Source organism: Mixophyes fleayi, chromosome 3 (assembly GCF_038048845.1).
Source record: "Mixophyes fleayi isolate aMixFle1 chromosome 3, aMixFle1.hap1, whole genome shotgun sequence".
In the NCBI taxonomy this organism is placed as follows: Eukaryota; Metazoa; Chordata; class Amphibia; order Anura; family Limnodynastidae; genus Mixophyes; species Mixophyes fleayi.
The window spans coordinates 207238314-207258423 of NC_134404.1; the positions used below are offsets into that span (position 1 = coordinate 207238314).

General features: G+C 38.6%; 1 protein-coding gene across 1 annotated transcript in view; it reads left to right on the forward strand.

Annotated features, from left to right (window-relative positions):
* Positions 1-20110, forward strand: part of RSPO3 (R-spondin 3) — a 93712-nt gene that overhangs the window by 54432 nt on the left and 19170 nt on the right. The window contains exon 4 of the mRNA XM_075200658.1: positions 1707-1896. Within this exon, the coding sequence (XP_075056759.1) occupies positions 1707-1896 (190 nt within the window). The remainder of the gene's footprint in view (positions 1-1706; positions 1897-20110) is intronic.

The following is a 20110-nucleotide window of genomic DNA, read 5'->3' on the forward strand; positions in this document are numbered from 1 at the left end:
CTGCAGAATAGCTAAAAAAAATAAATAAAATAAATTTGAAAAAAAGACAGAAAAGTGTTGGTGTAACTATACTGTTCCAGCATCTAGCTTTTATTTATTATTACCAGTAATGTTTGAGTAGTGCACCAAATCCTCAGGTTAGTGATGGTAGGGAATTTTGAAAGACAAAGAGAAAACGTGCAGTGTCAGATTTCACAATGGCAGTTCCAGTTTTTTAGTTTGATTCATTTGTTTGCATTTATTATTAGTTGCATAATTGATGATTTTCTAATTTATAGTGTTTGATATTAAAGTTACTACTTAATATTATCAGTGACAAAAAAATGTAAGTTTTATTTTCTTCACACTTAGGGCCTTATTTAGAGTTGGATGTATGTCAATTCTTGGAGTGTAAATACATATAGTTTTGTGCACATGTGTACAAAAATGTGTCTATATTTGAATGTATATTAGACTTTGCGGGCATGTGCAAGTTGAAAACAGTAAGGACATTATATCAACCCCTGGAAAAGGGACATAATGAGAGTTGAATGCATCCCCAGTTGGCCACAATTCTGATGTTCTAATTAGTTAAATACTAGTAACTGCTGGCTAATGTACATCAGATGTTCTAATTAATTAAATACTAGTAGCTGGTGGCTAATGCACAATCAGCCAATCAGAGGGGCTATATAGTGCTGCTGGTGTCATCATCACATGTCTTTACAACAGGCCTCTGGTTCCTGCCAAAGATATACTTGCTTAGACCGTGTCTGGGGATGTGTTGAAGTTTCATTAGATCACATCTCCAGTGGGTGTGTTACACTAATGTCTACACCCCCTTACTGTGCTCAACTGATGCTTGCCCACCTCTGTTCCACCTCATCAGACATAAGAGGCCCCTAGTCTAAGATACTCTGAACTATATGGAAGTACTTATATTTACGACATACTTTCAACTCTAAATGAGGTGTGTATTGAGCAAACTGCATCTCAATGAAAGTAATATCTAATTCCATTATTTAAGAGTACATATAGCTGCATAAATACAAATGGATAATTATAAGAAATGCTCCAAATCTGCCCTGCGTATTATTGAGAGAACAAAACAGACACCATCTTGCCACACAGACCCATGTGCAGTCTTGTCAAACCTAATGAAGCTGCTGCATAAAGAGATGTGTTGCTTCACAACTAAGGAAACATGTATTTTACTTTGAAATGCACTGTGTTGTTTTGTTGTAAATGACCCTCTTTGATTACTACAGCTGGTCAATAACAAATATAAGATTAGTTAAATCCAGCACATTATAAGTTCCTATAGATCAAGGTTTTCACCAGAAGGCCGCATGTACATTAAAAATACATATTTGTGGTCTCTATTACCATTAATAGTGATATACACTACAGTTTAAGGAGATGTTTAGGAACCTGTAGAATACCAAAGGTGGCTTGGGATTTGCATAATAGGTTTCTCAATGTATGACATTAAAAATTGTAAATAATTGAGATTGGTTCACTGTATACTTACTTTCTAATAGCTACTTATATAAAGTGGTAACAACATTTTCTTATCAATAACAAGCATTTCTAGTAGGGTGCTTGTTCACATTATATACTGTGACCATTATTTACTTAAATGAAGATATTATTTCACTAAAGTAGCCCTAGTATGGTAGAAAATCTCAACTGAAGCCATTTGTTTGACTCATGTCTTGTTTCTACAGTGCATTGTGTAATCGGTGAGTGGAGTCCTTGGAGCCCATGTACAAAGGGGGTAAAAACCTGTGGCTTTAGAAGGGGCAATGAAACAAGAACTCGTGAGATACTGCAACACCCCTCACCACGTGGCACAGCATGCCCATTAACAGCCGAGACAAGGAAATGTATAGTGCAGAAAAAGAAATGCTCAAGACGGTAATGTTATTTAAACTATTGCAATACTTATTTGGCTCTTATCATTTGGAAATTAACATTTATTAAAGCTTGCTAAGACCATAAAAATCAACCCCATACTTCCTATTAACCATGGTAACATGTTTTCACGGTGCTCCTTTGGGTTCATGAGGAGTATAAATGATGGGAATATAAGTATTGTGAGATTTTGGTTGGAAAAATGGAACTGTGATGGGAAATCTGTGAACCCTAAATCCTGATCACCTATAATTGCATATGGATACAAAGTGAAATGGGATATTTGTCAGATAATGTTGCATTTGTGAAAATGAAAAAGTAGTGTTGAGCTATATATAATGAGAATAATGTGAACTTTACTGTAAAATATAAGGATAGTATAAGTCCACCGTGACCATATTACGTCACAAGGTCAACGTTGTTTTCCTTTTTTATTTTTTTCAATTTGAATGTTGTGTTTATAAAGTGATATAACCTGGTGCGCTTTATTTAAAAGTTATACAATCGATTTTCATTATAGGTCATGTGACAACAAAAATCACTATTTAAAAAATGTAAGAATACATTTTGCAGGCTATATTACATATATTGATGTCATTTGTCCCGGTCTACCTGTCCTCAGCCGGCTTGTCAATTCAGTTGCAATTTGTTTTTGTACTTCCCTGAATGCCGTGTTCTGTTGTCTCCTATGCACCATTTACGGCGCTGCTGACCCTTTAAATATAAGATAATAATAATCAAAGATCTAAAAAATAGCCGTCATTTTCCGAAGCGAATGCCAGAGATATTTTATCAATGGTTGGTATAGCTTTCCCAGACAGAGTAGGTCTGGTGTAGGGTAGTGTGAGTAAGTGAGTAAATACAACGTAGAGTATAACTATCTGTTGACACACTACAGAAGTATCCACTCCTGGCCTTGCAGGATAGTCGTATTTTTGGTTTAATATTTCTGGCAGTCTACATTCATATTGTACAAGGTGGAAAATGTATGGTTTGAAAAACATGAGCTGTCTGAAGTATTTATTAATTTTATCAGGACTTGCATGAATCAAGATGATCAACATGCCAGAATTAGAAACTACATGGAATCCCCCGTACCAAAACCAAGTTGTTAATTCCTAATAAACTCCCCTGTTACAGAAAGCAGTGTTTATAATAGAACGTTTGTGTGGCTGGGCAGGGTGGGAGAGCAGCAGTTACATGCAATGTTTGTGAAAGTCCTAGGCAGGAGGATTTGATAAGTATGCAGTTGGCTTACGCTCGCTGTGTTTTATCATACTTTGATTGGAGTTCAAAAATATGCTGAGGAAAAATTCCCAAACTCATGCATCAAGATTAGAGTAAATGTTACTTTAGCTGGAGATAATGTAACATAATACCAAGAGGATTAAAATATTAAGTGTTAAATTCCCTTCTCATCCACCCACTCACACTCTTCACAGACACAATCTGATAGAACACAGATAGGCAACAGACTAGCTATCACATTTAATGATGTGCTCGATGATAATATTGAACTAATCCACTTTATTCAGCAATATTTTTTCCCGTCAATGAAGAGACACAGTGACAGTAGTTTATGATACACACGTGGGTTGCATTGTTCTATCCACCTTCTATGTTTTCTTAATGCACTGCACTTGTTTCCATCTTTACTGAATATTTACCAAATTGATCACTAGTAATAAACCATGTTAGATTCCTTCAGGGCAACCCTCTTATACTTAGACACATATTTTACACTTCCATTGTGATAGGTTAATGTTTCCTCTGTAACTGGCCTCACTCTTAGGGGCATATTCAGTTGTTGGCGTTACTGCCTAAAGTAACGCGGCGCGCGCACTATTACCATCATTGCGGTAATAGTGCGTTTAAATACCGTTATTACGGTACTTTTCTCGCTGGACTTCTGTCAAATCTCTGCCGCGAGGCACCTCGCGGCTAATTGATTCTCTCCCTAAGCTGCATTTTTAGACCTTTATGTTTTGGCGTTTGTCTATTCTGTAGCTGTATTTTGAGTTGCACATCTCTTAAGACACATGCAACTTTAAATCAAATGTAGATATATCTGGCGCAAATAAAACCCTAGAAAGCATATCTTAAAGATAAGTGTAAGGCAAAGCAGGAAGCATTTTTAAGTGAGGTAGAGTTTGATCTCTACGATCCTACTATTTTCAATTTACTCATGAACACTCCTTACCCGCTACTCCAATCGCAGGTATAAAATACAATCAACTCAGTGCAACACATATTATGCATAATTTTATGCATTTTTTTTATCAGGGATGAGCGGACTCGGATTCTGGCAATCCGAACCCCCCCGAACAGCGCGGATCCGAGTCAGATCCGAGAACTGTCCGGGTATTCCCGACGATTCCGAAACTTAAAAGGAGGCTCTGACTCATAATCCCGCTGTCGGATCTCGCGATACTCGAATCCTTTAAATTCCCCGCTTGCCGCCGCCATCTTTACTCGGGCATTGATCAGGGAAGAGGGAGGGTGTGTTAGGTGGTCCTCTGTCCTGCTATTTCTCGTGCTGTGCTGTGCTGTGCTGTGTTCTGCTCAGTCCAGTGGTGCTGTGTCCTGTGCTCTGTCCTGCTGAGTCCAGTGGTGCTTTGTCCAGTGCTGTGTCCTGCGGATTCCAGTGGTGCTGTGTCCTGTGCTCTGTTCTGCTAAGGGCATTGTTATTTCTAAATTATTCCAAAGTTATAAAAGATTTAAAAAAAAATTAAAAAAAGTTATAAAAAAATAAATATAAAAAAAATAAAAAAATTATAAAAAAATTATCCAAAAACAATTAAAAAAAAATAATAAAAAATTAGGTTGAAAAAAATAGGTAGTACTATTTCAATTCAAAGTCACATTACGTTCACTCTTGCAGCTGTCACAAAAAAATATAGGTAGTACTATTTCAATTCAAAGTCACATTACGTTCACTCTTGCAGCTGTCACAAAAAATAGGTAGTACTATTTCAATTCAAAGTCACAATACGTTCACTCTTGCAGCTGTCACAAAAAATAGGTAGTACTATTTCAATTCAAAGTCACACTACGTTCACTCTTGCAGCTGTCACTAAAAATAGGTACTGCTGTATAACTACAGTCCAGTGGTACTCTCCTGTGCCGCAGATAATTTGTAAAGGCTTTGACGAGTGTGTGTGGTTTAGGGGTACGCTCTCTTGTGCTGCACATAATGGAGTACCAAAATTTGGAGGATAAAGTAGGGAAAGAACAAGAACCACTTCCTCTTAATGAGAAGCTGCTGCCACTAGTCATGACATAGACGATGAAATACCATCAACGTCGTCTGCCAAGGCCAATGCCCAATCTCCTAGTACAGGGCATGTAAAATCCAAAAACCCAAAGTTGACTAAAATTACCAAAAAAAAAAATTAAAAACATCTGAGGAGAAACGAAAACTTGTCAATATGCCATTTACGACACGGAGTGGCAAGGAACGGCTTAGGCCCTGGCCCGTGTTCAGGACTAGTGGTTCAGCTTCACCCAAGGATCTAAGCCCTTCTCCTCCTCCCCCCCTCTAAAAAATTTAAGAGACTTAAGCTGTCATCAATAACACAGCAAACAACTCTGCCTTCTAAACAGATGACATCACAAATCCCCAAGGCGAGTCCAAGGGTGTTGGTAGTTGCGAAGCCTGACCTTCCCATCTCTGTACGGGAAGAGGTGGCTCCTTCCACCATTTGCAGCACGCCCTCTGCATATGCTGGAAGGATCACCCACAGTCCAGTTACAAATTTGGCTAATGAAGGTGTGAATGTTGTACACCGGGAGGAGGATATTGATATAGCTGGCGCTGAGGAGGAACTTGACGAGGAGGATGCTGATGTGGTTATCATAAATGAGCAACCAGGGGGGGGAAACAGTTGTTGTCCATGGGATGAAAAAGCCCATCATCATGCCTGGTCAGAAGACCAAAAAATCCACCTCTTCTGTCTGGAGTTATTTTTATCCGAATCCGGACAACAAATGTATGGCCATATGTAGCTTATGTAAAGCTCAAATAAGCAGGGGTAAGGATCTTGGCCACCTAGGGACATCCTCACTTATACGTCACCTTCATAATTCAGTGTTTAGTTCAGGACCTGTGGCTAGGACCCAGCAGACACCTAAATCCCTTGGTCCTGTTGGATACATACCACCAACACCCTCCTCGTCAACTTCCTCCACGATCTCCATCAGATTTAGTCCTGCAGGCCATGTCACCAGCCAGACAGAGCCCTCTTCAATACGGGATTCATCAGAGGAATCCTGCAGCGATACGCCTACTAATGCCACTGCTGCTGTTGCTGCTGGTAGTCGGTCATCTTCCCAGAGGGGAAGTCGTAAGACCGCTACGTCTTTCACCAAACAATTGACCGTCCAACAGTCATTTGCCATGAGCACCAAGTACGACACTAGTCATCCTATGGCAAAGCGGATAACTGCGTCAATAACAGCAATGTTGGTGTTAGATGTGCGTCCGGTGTCCGCCATCAGTGGAGTGGGATTTAGACGGTTGATGGAGGTATTGTGTCCCCGGTAACAAATCCCGTCGAAATTCCACTTCACTAGGCAGGCGATACCAAAGATGTACAAAGAAGTAAGAACAAGTGTCCTCAGTGCTCTGAAAAATGCGGTTGTACCCACTGTCCACTTAACCACGGACATGTGGACAAGTGGTTCAGGGCAAACTAAGGACTATATGACTGTGACAGCCCACTGGGTAGATGCATCGCCTTCCGCAGCAACAGCAGCAGCTGCATCAGTAGCAGCATCTCCACAACGGCTGCTCGTGCCAAGGCAGGCAACGTTGTGTATCACAGGTTTTAGTAAGAGGCACAACACTGACAACCTCTTAGAAAAACTGAGGGAAATAATCTCGGAGTGGCTTACCCCACTTAGACTCTCCAGGGGATTTGTGGTGTCAGACAACGCCAGTAACATTGTGCGGGCATTACATATGGGCAATTTCCAGCACGTCCCATGTTTTGCCCACACCGTTAATTTGGTAGTGCAGCATTACCTCAAGAGTGACAGGGGTGTGCAGGATATGCTTGCAGTGGCCCGCAAAATTGCTGGACACTTTCGGCATTCTGCCAGTGCCTACCGCAGACTCGAGCAACATCAAAAAAGCCTGAACCTGCCCTGCCATCACCTCAAACAAGAGGTTGTGACGCGCTGGAACTCCACCCTCTATATGCTGCAGAGGATGGAGGAGCAGCAAAAGGCAATTCAGGCCTACACCGCCACCTACGACATAGGCAAAGGAGTGGGGATGCGCCTGAGTCAGGCGCAGTGGAGACTGATTTCCGTGTTGTGCAAGGTTCTCCAGCCGTTTGAACTTGCCACACGAGAAGTCAGTTCCGACACTGCCAGCTTGAGTCAGGTCATTCCCCTGATCAGGCTGTTGCAGAAGCAGCTGGAGAAAGTGAGGGAGGAGCTCGTAAACCATTCCACCAAGCATGTAGCTCTTGTGGATGAAGCCCTTCGTACGCTTTGCCAGGATCCGAGGGTGGTCACTCTTTTAAAGTCAGAGGAATACATTCTGGTCACCGTGCTCGATCCTCGATTTAAAGCGTATGTTGTGTCTCTGTTTCCGGCAGACACAAGTCTACAGAGGTGCAAAGACCTGCTGGTCAGGAAATTGTCCTCTGAAGAGGACCGTGACATGCCAACAGCTCCACCTTCATATTCTTCCACACCTGTGGCAGGGAGGAAAAAACTCAGTTTTCCTAAAAGACCCGCTAGCAGGGATGCAGACAACATCTGGTCCGGACTGAAGGACCTGCCAACCATTGCAGACATGTCTACTGTCGCTGCATTGGATGCTGTCACAATAGAAAAAATGGTGGAGGATTATTTTTCTGACACCATCCAAGTAGACATGTCAGACAGTCCATATTGTTACTGGCAGGAAAAAAAGGCAGTTTGGAAGCCCCTGTACAAACTGGCTCTATTTTACCTGAGTTGTCCCCCCTCCAGTGTGTACTCGGAAAGAGTTTTTAGTGCAGCGGGGAACCTGGTCAGTGAGCGGCGAAGGAGGTTGCTTCCGCAGAACGTTGAAAAAATGATGTTCATAAAAATGAATTATCAATTCCTCAATCAAGTACAGCACTGGCCTCCAGATACTACAGAGGGACCTGTGGTTGTGGAGTCCAGCGGGGACGAATTGATAATGTGTGAGGATGAGGAAGTACACACTGAAGGGGGAGAGGAATCAGAGGATGAGGATGAGGACGACATCTTGCCACAGTAGAGCCTGTTTAGTTTGTAAAGGGAGAGATGAATAGCTTTTTTGGTGTGGGGGCCCAAACAAACCAATCATTTCAGCCACAGTTGTTTGGTAGGCCCTGTCGCTGAAATGATTGGTTTGTTAAAGTGTGCATGTCCTATTTCAACAACATCAGGGTGGGTGGGAGGGCCCAAGGACAATTCCATCTTGCAACTCTTTTTTTTGGCATTATGTGACCGTTCAACAGTCGTTTGCCATGAGCACAAAGTAAAACAAAATTAAAACAAATTAAACAAATTAAATCAAAAGTATAATATAACTTATAAACACTACACTTGAAAGCTTGAGCCTTTAAATGAAAAAGGTCACTCTTCATTGCACGAAGATTTGCAACAGGGACAGTTTTTTTGTCAACAAATAACACTTTGACCCTGTCTGTCTTTGACATACTTGATGGGATCTCAATGATGAATGCTCTGTACCATGGTCGTCGAAAACAAGAGGTATTGACATGCTAGAACTACTGTAGTGTTTATAACTTATAAACACTACACTTGAAAGCTTGAGCCTTTAAATGAAAAAGTCACTCTTAATTGCACGAAGATTTGCAACAGGGACAGTTTTTTTGTTCACAAAGTCAACAAATAACACTTCGACCCTGTCTGTCTTTGACATACTTGATGGGATCTCAATGATGAATGCTCTGTACCATGGTTGGAGGAGGTATTGTGGCCCCGGTACCAAATTGGGTACCGGGCCCACTCCACTACGCAGTCCAGAAAGCTACCTCGGAGCAACGTTTTGGACTAAAAACAATATTGTGAGGTGTGAGGTGTTCAGAGTAGACTGGAAATTAGTGGAAATGATTGTTATTGAATGTTATTGAGGTTAATAACAGCGTAGGAGTGGAAAACAACAAAAAAAACAGGATTTTAGTGCTTTTTATGCTTTTTAAAAAATAAATCAGAACCCAAAACCCGAAATCAGAACCAAAACCTTTCATCAGGTGTTTTGGCAAAACAAATCAGAACCCAAAACACTAAAAGTGCCCGGTGCACACCCCTATTTTTTATGCAATCACTTTTTTTTGCCTTTTATGTTCTTATATACAATTCTAAATCAGACCCTAAGAATCTGTTCTGCCAATATAACTCTATTCTATCTGTACACTCTCTAGTAAAGTGTATATAGGACTTACCATTTCTGCAGCTGCTGCCATCTTCAATGGGCCGGAAGTATCAATTTATACGACTCAGTGCAAACCCAAAGATGTTTTGTTTGTGACATAGGGAGAAGACCAATCAAAGACTGAGGACTTAGTTTGGTCAGCCCACTAAAGATGGCAGGAATGGCAAGTGTTTTATAGATATTATGGCATACTAATGAGCCTTATACTGAATCTCACAACTATACTAAACAGCTACAATTATGCAAGAAAAATAGCCTAACACATGTTTAACACTGAGTTAGCACACAAATCTAGATGTCTCTCTTTACCTGTATGAGTATTTAACTACGAAAAAGGTAATTTAATAATTAGTAGGGCTGTCAAACAATGTTACTTTACCGGTAGACACTTAATAGGGTGGCAAGAGGCATAGGTTGTTTTGGATAGAATCATATCAATGGGAATAGAAAAATGTCAGTTAATCATACATGCCAACTATTAAGATGTGTGTCATGTGACATGGGGTAGGAGGAGGACATGGTGACATCATTCTTGCGTCACCATAGCCCTGCCCCCATTGTAAAAAGCCGAAATTTAATGGAGCGGGGGGACTTAATGACTCGATTAAGCCCCGCCCCCTCCTTTCACTGCCGTGAATTTCGGCAAATGTGGGAGCTTTGCCTACTCTTCCAGGAGTCCATGAGGACTCCACGGAATTCCGGGAGAGTAGGCAAGTATGCAGTTAACATTCTTTCAATTTTGTTGTGTTGTTCAGACAATTGGCTGTGAGACATGATATTGATGTGGTTATGGTTCAGAACATTAATAAAGGTGGAAGGAGTGATCAAATTGTAAACGTAAAATGAAAATGTTTTGCATTGGTGGGTTAACTGTTGTGCAGACGAATGGTAGCGCAATGGGTATTTTTTATCATTGTGTATAATAGAAGTGATGCGTGAATACAGCATCACTGTGATAACATGAATACAGCAGTGTTTAAAAAGATTACACTGGTCAATACTCATTTTATTGGCAATAATAATAGAGTGATTTGGGGGTAACTTTGTGGTGCTGAGTCCAAATATAACATCAGTTTTGCTAGATTGGCTTTCATTTTTCCGATAACTGGCTCCGCACTGAATAATTGTATACATTGAAACATTGTATAAATCTAGTGATACACACTGCAGTGCAGTCATTTGGCAAAACCACCAGTCTGGTGATATAGGTTGGAAGTGAAAATGACAGATTCTCTTGCCTAGTTGTCAGCCTGAATGACTGGATCACAAGGGCTTCTGCCTATCTAAGATCATCCTTTTATTAGCATGTTTTTAATGCTAGTAAAAGCATATACATAGGAATGGAGGTGGAACCTATTGGCTCCAATGACCCCATACCCACTTATATGGTCAGGAGTGTTGCAGCGTATTTTGGACAGTGTCTGCTCTATTTACTTGCATTCCCTGCAAGTGCATGCATTGGGGTAAATAGAATGTCCTACAATGACTCCACCAATTTCAAATGCAAGCACTGATTACCTCCACATGATTAATATGTGTTGTCATTGGCATTTTCCTAACACCAGTGGGTAACCAGCTACGGTGAGAGTTGATCACTTAATGTATACACATTCAGGGTCAATATAAATGTGTCAATGAACATTTACACAAATAGACCAGAGTAGAAACTTAAAAAATAGTGGGTATGGTATTGTGGATAAAAAGTGCACTAGTGTTGTGTAAAAAATGGTCAAATATTTGTGAGATAAGGGCGAGGGTCGAAGTAATGTTGAATATAGTATTGTGAAGCAGAAAGGTGAAATATTTTAAGGTAAAGTAATGTGTAGATCAATGGGCTTTGATGTTTATTATACTGTTTTCTAAAATAACAAATCATTATTTGATATATCAATGTGCAGAATAAAAGTACAGCACTGTAAGATACATTATATAATATTACGTTAGAGCATGATATGACAGTATTGTATAGAAAAAAAGTGGACCTGATGTACAGTATGTACAATTTTATAGAAGAGTGGAGAATTAGTAGTGTATTGCAGAGGTTATTGCTAGGTAAGGTATTTCTGAAGAAAAACAGTGGATCATTGGGGGACACAATATTAGGGAGAAAAATGGTAAAGCATTGACAGCTAATGGAGCATTGGAGGGTATAGAATGGAGATGAAGAACATTAGAACATTGTTTGGTATAGTATTGTGGAGAAGAATGGCTGAATATTGGTGAGTACAGTATTGTAAAGAAGAATGGTGAATTATCAGATTATTACAGTACTGAGAAGTTGGAGCATTAATGGGTGTAGTATTGGGAAAAATATTAGTTGAACTTTAGTGGATATAGTATTCTAAAGAAGAATGATAGAGGACTGTAGGATATAGAATTGTAGAGAAGAAGAAAGTAGTGCTGGGTACAGGACTGCAGTGAAGAATGCCTTGTAGAGTGCTGGTGATGCCATATTGCAGGGTACATTATTAGAAGTGTTGAGCTTTGGCAGGTACACTTTTATTAAGTAGATGATGTGGCGTTATTTGATTAAGGATTGTAGAGAAATATGGGATATTGAAAAGTATTGTTTAAGGGAATGGTGGAGCAGTGAATGTTATTGGGTTGTGGATCATTGCTTAGTAGAAATATATCAAAAATATTTTTAAAACTTTGTTTTATGTATTTGAAACATATATTGTTTATTTCCATGTAAAGAAACCTAACATATTCTAGTGCTTAATTGCATCCAGTGGAAAAGTTATAGTTGCCACCATAGCAAATTCCTTGAACTGAAAATGAATAATGTACTGTTAGTGATATTAATACAATTTGCTTGAAATATAGTGTTTGATCTACAGGCTTGCCTGTCATCTGTTTGTACAAATATCCCACATGCGTCATCTAGCTGCTTATTATAATAATATCATATGTCTACGTTTAAAAGACAAACTACAAACATAATTTTATTTTAAAAATAAAAATGTTTAACTTACAAAATCAACAGGAAAATTAGTCTCTAATCTCACAGTTTATTCATAGTGGAAATAAATGAGTTCTGGTATATTTCCGGTTACTTTATCAAATATGACAGTATAAACAAAAGTGCGGTGGTGTCAAACACTCATAAGTGTAGAAGTATTTGAAGGTAACTACTATGTGCTGTTTGCAGAAATGGCAAGTGACATTTTAAAAGAATAGGCAAACAAATTAGAATAGTCAGTGTTTTGTACATATAACATACATGGTTCAGAGTGAGAGGACACATTAATCAGTAAAAAAACAAACATATAACCCCATGTGGTGTATCTAACACTAATAAGGGTCAGAATGACTTGTAAAGCAGCAGTCAGAAGATTGTAGTAACATAGCTGAGAGGCGTGTGTTTTATGTGTTAAAGACACTAGTCTGGTTAATGACCTTACTGTGTGATCGTTCCCCCGGCCTCTGAGACTCCAAAATTAGCTTGAAACTAATTACTGTTTCCTGATGTTTATATGTTACATATACTACAAGGTCAACAGTGACTATTTAAGAACCCTTTACGTTGACAATCTATTTTGCACTGTATTATTGATCCTTTTTTACATTCCCTTTTACATTCCTAATTGTTGTTAACTTTTATGATATATTGTATTATTAAATGTTTCGCCTTTACTGTTATGACACATCTGGGTTAGAAATAGATATTTTACATATACATATTTTTTTCCAACTGCTGGCTATACTTTTATAATTACTTCTAAGTAAATATTCAATAACATTTTACCTAAGCATTTAGAGAATACAATTGAATTCTGTAAAGTTATCTATGTATAATATAAATTGTAGACTTTGTAGGCTTGCCACACATGGCAAGCAAATTGGCATTGTACACCGTAGCACCTAAAATGATAATCCTACATGGTAAGGTATATCCAAAAATCGGTTCAGTTGACAACCACATCAACTTGTGTGTGGAGTCATCTGATGACTGAAATATTATGGTCCCTTGGATCCAATCATTCAGCCAGACTCCCTCAAATAACTGAAGGTGTACAATTTAATCCTCCTTGTGTGTTGCCAAATGTTCCACATTTAGTACCTCAATGATTTTGCCAAATGGCCAGATCATCTTGTATGTGGCCAGAATTAGTCTTCCAGGTCAGTTCAAGTTCTCACTATTTCCCCACTTTTGATTCCTTACAATTGGATCTCTCAGTAGTTCCAACCATTTGCCATAAGCTAGTTGACAATGATGACAACATGTATGTACTGGAGTAGGAAAGCACCATAATATACAAGGTATCAGAATACACAGGACTTAATAAATGGTTCAGGCCACCTTAGGCTAATACACTTATAGTGCTCCCTAGGTAAAAATTAACCCCTCCTTAATTTAAAATCCATCTTACTTCACCCCCCCACCAACATAGATAATGTTATCAATTCATATATGAGTAACATTGATCTCACCATAACATTAATTTTTGAGTTGAGGGAAAGGAGAATATAGAGAGAAAGTGAAGAAGAGGACAAGAAAATATGATAAAAAGGAGAAACTAGAAAGAGAAAGAAGAGACTACCTGTGACTCAAGGGACATCCTCACCATATTTTTTTTATAGAATAGCCAGAGAATATCTGAGTAAAAAAATCAAATTGAATAAAGCAAATGCGATCTATAGCTAGCTAAAGTATTATTAGATACAACAGGTGCATATAACAATATAACTTGCTGTTGAAAGTAGATAGTTCGGTTGCCCAATAGGCTGAGGGCTATTAGAAGTGATATAAGTCACAAAACAACAACAATGTTGAAGAATATGTAGAATCACCCTTATAAAAGAAAACTTTTGAGCTTATTTTAGCTGTCCAGAGGGAACATAAACTTAATAGAGGGCCTGGAGCTGTAGTCAAAATAAACATAATAATAACAGATAGCAGTACAATGCCTCTAGAAATGGAATGTAAAATGGAAAGATGGAGGAAAAAGTGGGGAGATGGTGAGGGAAAAAGGTACAGTTAGGGACATGGTGGACATTTGGGGTAGAGAAAAGGGTATTATAGCAGCATCAATGACAAATACAGATTATTCCATACCAACAGAGGTAGCCCAATCTCCACAATCAATAGACCTTTAGGACTGAGTACATATAGGGTAGTTAAAAAAATTATTGAAATGAGCTGAATAATTTGACAACTCTTAAGTCACGTACACCCCAAAACGCCAAAAAGACCTGAGAAAAGGTAGCAGTGGCCTGAAATAGGCAAAACATAGAACAGATTTCAGCAGTCCAGAGGGATCTTAAAATTAATAACAGCCTGGTGCAACGTTACTGGCCATCTGTATAAACAAAATAATAAACAGGCAAGTGAAATCCATGAGTGGATATCTAGGCCATAAATTTACCAACCATAAAATGAAGGTGATACAACCAACCTCCAAGTAGCTAACTACTCTGCCCTGGGAACCACAGGCAGAGTAGGATTGCGAGTAGATTCCAAATGTAACGGGGGAGATCCAGTGCTTTACGGAATGGGCCATACTCTTTCAATACTCACATGGCATAATAATGGTCATTATTTGATGATTACAAAGGTGATTATTGAGGGGATATTTGGTCAAGGAGTGTCCTGTCTTGGGGCCACTTTTGGTAGACATTTATCTATCCTTGTAGTTGAGGTTGAATAATGAAGCAAAGTTTGCTAATATATTAATAGTAATGAACCTGGAAAGTGGGGGCTCCTCTAACCTTATTCCGCAGTGATAGGCCACACCCCAGTTTGTTGTCATTTTAATAGAATTTGTCCTTCAAAACAACATTTCAAAGTAAATATTTTAGCTATTCATATATTAAAATTTTCCCTATGAACAAATTATACCCCAAAATGATCATTAGTTGAATACTGAAATGAAACAAATGTATTTTACCAGAGAGTGCTAGTTTTACTTATCTACTGGTGATTATTCCAGTTACATTTCGTCCATTACCTATAATAGAATTTAATACTCAACCAGTGTTGCAATCTATGACTTGCAATCTATGAATCTATGAATTGTGCACTGTATAACTTGGTCAACAACTTTGTCAAGGTGAACTTGCAGCTCCCAAGATGAGTTACAGATGTAGAGTGTTATCTCATAGTATATACAGAACTGTTCAACATACTGAGATATCTTGAATTAACAGGATTCTTTATATAATATAGTATTAAGTTGTGAAGAATTTGAAATTGTTTTTACAGTCTTGCTTGGAATGGCTAAACGTGGAACATTAAGGAATCATAGTCAGATGTTTCTACAGGATGGTGAAAAAAACATCAATAAATTTTTTTTAGTTGTGCATATAAAAACACATACCTGATGGTTGGCTTATACAGTATGTCTCCCAGATTACTACGGAACAGGAACTCTTTCTACATATACATATATAAAAAAAATTCCACAACACATCTGGGGGTAAATGTATGAAGTTCCGGGTTTCCCTTTACAAGGCAGCGCTGCTTTAAATTTAAGCACTGAAAACGCCGAACTCGCGGGTGTTAAAGAACCCGGAGCTTCATACATTTACCCCCTGGTGAGGTGCTCCCCCACACCCAAGTTCCCTTGGGCTGCTCTCATGAAAACACAGATAGAGGGCACTCATCAGTTAATCAGCCTTGAGGAATACATATTAGGATCCAATTAGATAACACCTATATTTAGAAAGAACCTCCCTTTTTTCCTATAGTCCAAGCATTTTTTGACTGCCAAAAATCGGGACTCTTTTGCATGGAACCCACAAGTGGATTTTCTCATAACTTTAATGATCAGTCCAAATCATTATATTCCATATGGCTGCCTTGTTCCTCTTTGTCTAACTAGTTGCTCTTGCAATACCAGTTATTTACTTCCTTCCATAGTTTACTGCCAATCTTTCATACAACATGAACTGGTTTTTATACATGTTCTATCCATGTTATCCACTGTATTGTTTTTATTAATTTCCTTCAATGTGCCAGGAACTACATCTTCCAAATTTCTGCATCCTTTTAGAATTTTATTTTTATAGTTAAGTCCAAATCCGCCTGGTGTTTTATGTTCTCTTGAGCACCATGCTGTCAGCGCTGCATACAACAAAATTAATAAGGACACTTGGATGGCATAGTACATGTAAATGCCTACCTACATCAAAGTAATGTTCAAATTAATTGGCAAGAATTTTTCATGTCACTTTTTTAATATTCAGAACGATTCCTGTTCATGGACCACGGGATTTTCTTTCATTTTGATTGGGCGTCTACATGGTTGGTGTATTTGAAGTTGTACATTTCTGCAAAACTGTCCAACAATACACAGTTGCCATCTGCATTTGGTTTGTTGATCCAATGCTAAGCAATAAATCTTTAAGGCTATATTGCTAACGTGCTTGCAAAAGAGGAAAGCTTTCCACAACCATCTGGAATTTCCACAAAGTCACAGAACACAATATGAGGCAGTAGCAAAGAACAGTAGCTCACACACCAAGATTTATAATGCTGGTATTTAGATTGCATCTGTCCCATCGGCCTGCTCTTAGATATACCCTTTACCCATTACTCATCAAATTTCTGTTTAAGGAAAAGAAGGTTTTAGACTTGATATCTCAGGAAAGTTGCTGTGTTTTATCTACATAGACCACTGCAGATTCTCTTAATACACAAAATTCACATCCTTTAATCCATGTGACCTATGAAAAACACTTATTTCCTCTTTGATACTCTATAGCTGCATATCTTATTTGACCAATGGAAATGTGGGAAATCTAATGGACTGAAGAAAGGTTTCAGAAAGAACATTGTGCTATGATGGTTAAGTTAAAGCTGCCTTTGTTAGATGGACAGTTACCAAGTTATATCTAAAATAAAATATGGAGAATAATATTAATAAAGACTTTTAACGGCACTAAAGGAAAGAGTTACACAGTCTTCATTGAAGTGGTACAAAGAGGGTGGACTGCCTAAACAGGGGTTGTTGAAAAGTGAATGACCCTTTTCCAGGAGAATGTCAGTGGCAGTGCACAGTTTTTATTTCCCTAAATGATTGGGAGTGGACATAGTGTTGTGGTGCTGAGTTATGGGTAAGCCAGACTGCTGACAAACATGGCATTTCATGCAAAACTATTACACTTATACTAATGCATTATTTTTACATCATGTTATTTGTTAAAAGAGCCTTTTATCTTTGATTGGTTCTTCAAAGATAAATAATAAATATTTGATATAAAATTAAGCATTCATGTGTTTCTTTTCCTTGCGTAATAGGGAAAATATGAAGGAGTCCAATGGAATGTTCTATTGATCTCTAGAGAGGTTTGGAATTTATCCATCTACAAATTATTAGTATAAATAATAAAGAGGGTCTCTATTGTGACATGCGTCTATGGGGCTCAAGGAGGTACAAATGTATAGGTTAGACACTCTCAGATCTCATAATACCAACAAATATATTTCCATTGTCATAAATAATAAATACCCTATATTTATTATAGATGTGACAGCCAATATTTTTTCAGAAAATATACATTATTTCACTGTGAAATGTTTCTATTTAAAAGTCTGATGTTACACTTTTATACAGTACTCCTTTGCTTCAACCAGATTAGACCATAACACTTCTCGCAGAGCTTCAGAAGAGGTCAGATTTGGAAAGATCACAGCTGCTAGACTTGGAATTCACCGCTCAGTGGTCATTTATAATTAATATTAATGAATGGCAGATGACAGATGTTTATATGCTATTCTTTGCCAGGCATTGCTAAACAAAAAGTACAGCGCTTTCATTTTAACTCATGACCAGTGGTGATTTTCTCCCTCCTACAGTTTAAACAATTTTAGACCTGCGATTACTGATTTGTGCAGAGGCAAAACTTATATTATGCTCTGTCTATCTGTCTGTCTGCCCATCCGTCCTTTTGTCTGTCTAGGCAGCAGGTTGCATCATCAGCATAACCTAGATTTGAGATCTTATAGTTTACCCACATGAATGCATGTGTAATGCAGGCTACAGGCTAAAAAAAAAAGCATAAACTTTGCAAACCAAAACGCCTGTTACATAAGATTGAGGGTGGTCTGGAGATAAGAAATAATCTTTGAAATCACATGTTCTTTTTTACTAGTCTTTGTATATTAACAGTAACAATAACTTATTTACATTACATAAGACTCCATTTATTTATTTTTTTGCATCAATATTTTTATTTAATTTTTCCAAAGGTATATGGGGTACAGAAAAGAAAAAGAGGAGGGGAAAAGGAAATACAGACACAGGGAAAAACACATAAGGAATCCCCACGCAGGGGGAGGAGGATCACTAAATTAAGATAAGGCACACAGTATTAACAATATACATTTTAAAATAGAAAGATATAGCAAGACATGTCAGCCTACTTTTTGGCATTCTGAAGGTGTTTCCACCATAAATGGGCTAACAGGGGATGCAAGCTGATCAACTGGCTGAGGGGGTTCTATAAGAGCCGCTGGAGAGTGGTCTGATGGGAAACCAGAAATATCCTGAGGAGACCCAGGGCCGTCCGTAATGTACACGTGCCACCTAAACCACTTCATGATGGGAGCTGATGCAGATGAGGCATAGGGCGTGTCTGTTGTTTCCATCTCAAAGCTGTGCTGTATCCTTAAGATGATGTGAGCAGTGGTAGGGGAAGCCTGAGACTTCCAATTTTGTGCTATTGCTGCTCTAGCAGCAATCAAAATGTGACCCAATATGTAGTGATCGTGATTTGGAATAGAAGTCGGGTAGATGTGGAGGAGAGCTAGGGCTGGGTCTGGAGCAACAAGAGTCTTTAAGACTGAAGAAATCAAAGCAAATACCTCGCTCCACAGCAGCTGGATCACCGGACATAACCAGAATACATGGACGATATCTGCAATTTGGGCACATTGACGCCAGCACAATTTTGATTGGCTTGGCCAGAACCTGTGTAACCGTTCCGGGGTAAGGTATAACCGATTGAGGGAGTTTAACCTGCATCTCAGTATGGTTAATGCATTTAGACATACGGTGGGAAGTTACATAAATTCTTTCCCATTGTCGCTCAGTGAGCACTAAATTCACATCCGTCTCCCACTGGGTTTGTGCAGGTGTTTTAGTTGGGGGGATCAGGGAATAAATGTAATGATACCAGAATGTTATTCCACCTCTCCCACTACTCTTCGTTAATCTATCTATGACAGGTGTTGGGAGAAAATAAGAGAGTAGGGGGTCCTAGAGACAGTTCTGACCCAGTGACTGATTTGCAGGTACCTATATGTCTCTGAGGATGGCAAGCTATAACGAGCTTGGAGCTGAGAAAAGGGAAGAAAAAGGCCTTGGGCAAATAAATCCGACATGGAGGAAATCCCTCTAGCTTTCCAAGCAGCAAGATTTAGATCTGGAATGAGCTGACCCACTGCCTGGAGAGAGAGATAAGACTCTATTTTTTAAAGGGCTAAAAGCACTATCTCCGCCAATTCACAAAACATTGGGCAGCCTATTTAACAAGAGTCATGGTGGTACAAATACCACTGCAGTCCTTCTCCTGTTAACGCCATGGCAATAGCAGAAGAAAATCGATGATAAAAAAATCTTTATTATTTAAATAAAGTATTCTTTTCAGTTGGGAATACTTATTTTATTTTATTTTTTTTAATATGTTTTATCCATTTTTAAACATTTTTTAAAATTCTTTTTCCAATTGAAAGCCCAGTCTGGGTTATTAGTTCCACTGTGCATGCATGAACCAGCTGTACACTTCCCCTGAGAAATAAATCATATTACCCCATTTTACGGCTTCCTGTTCCACTTTCAAACAAAATTAAAA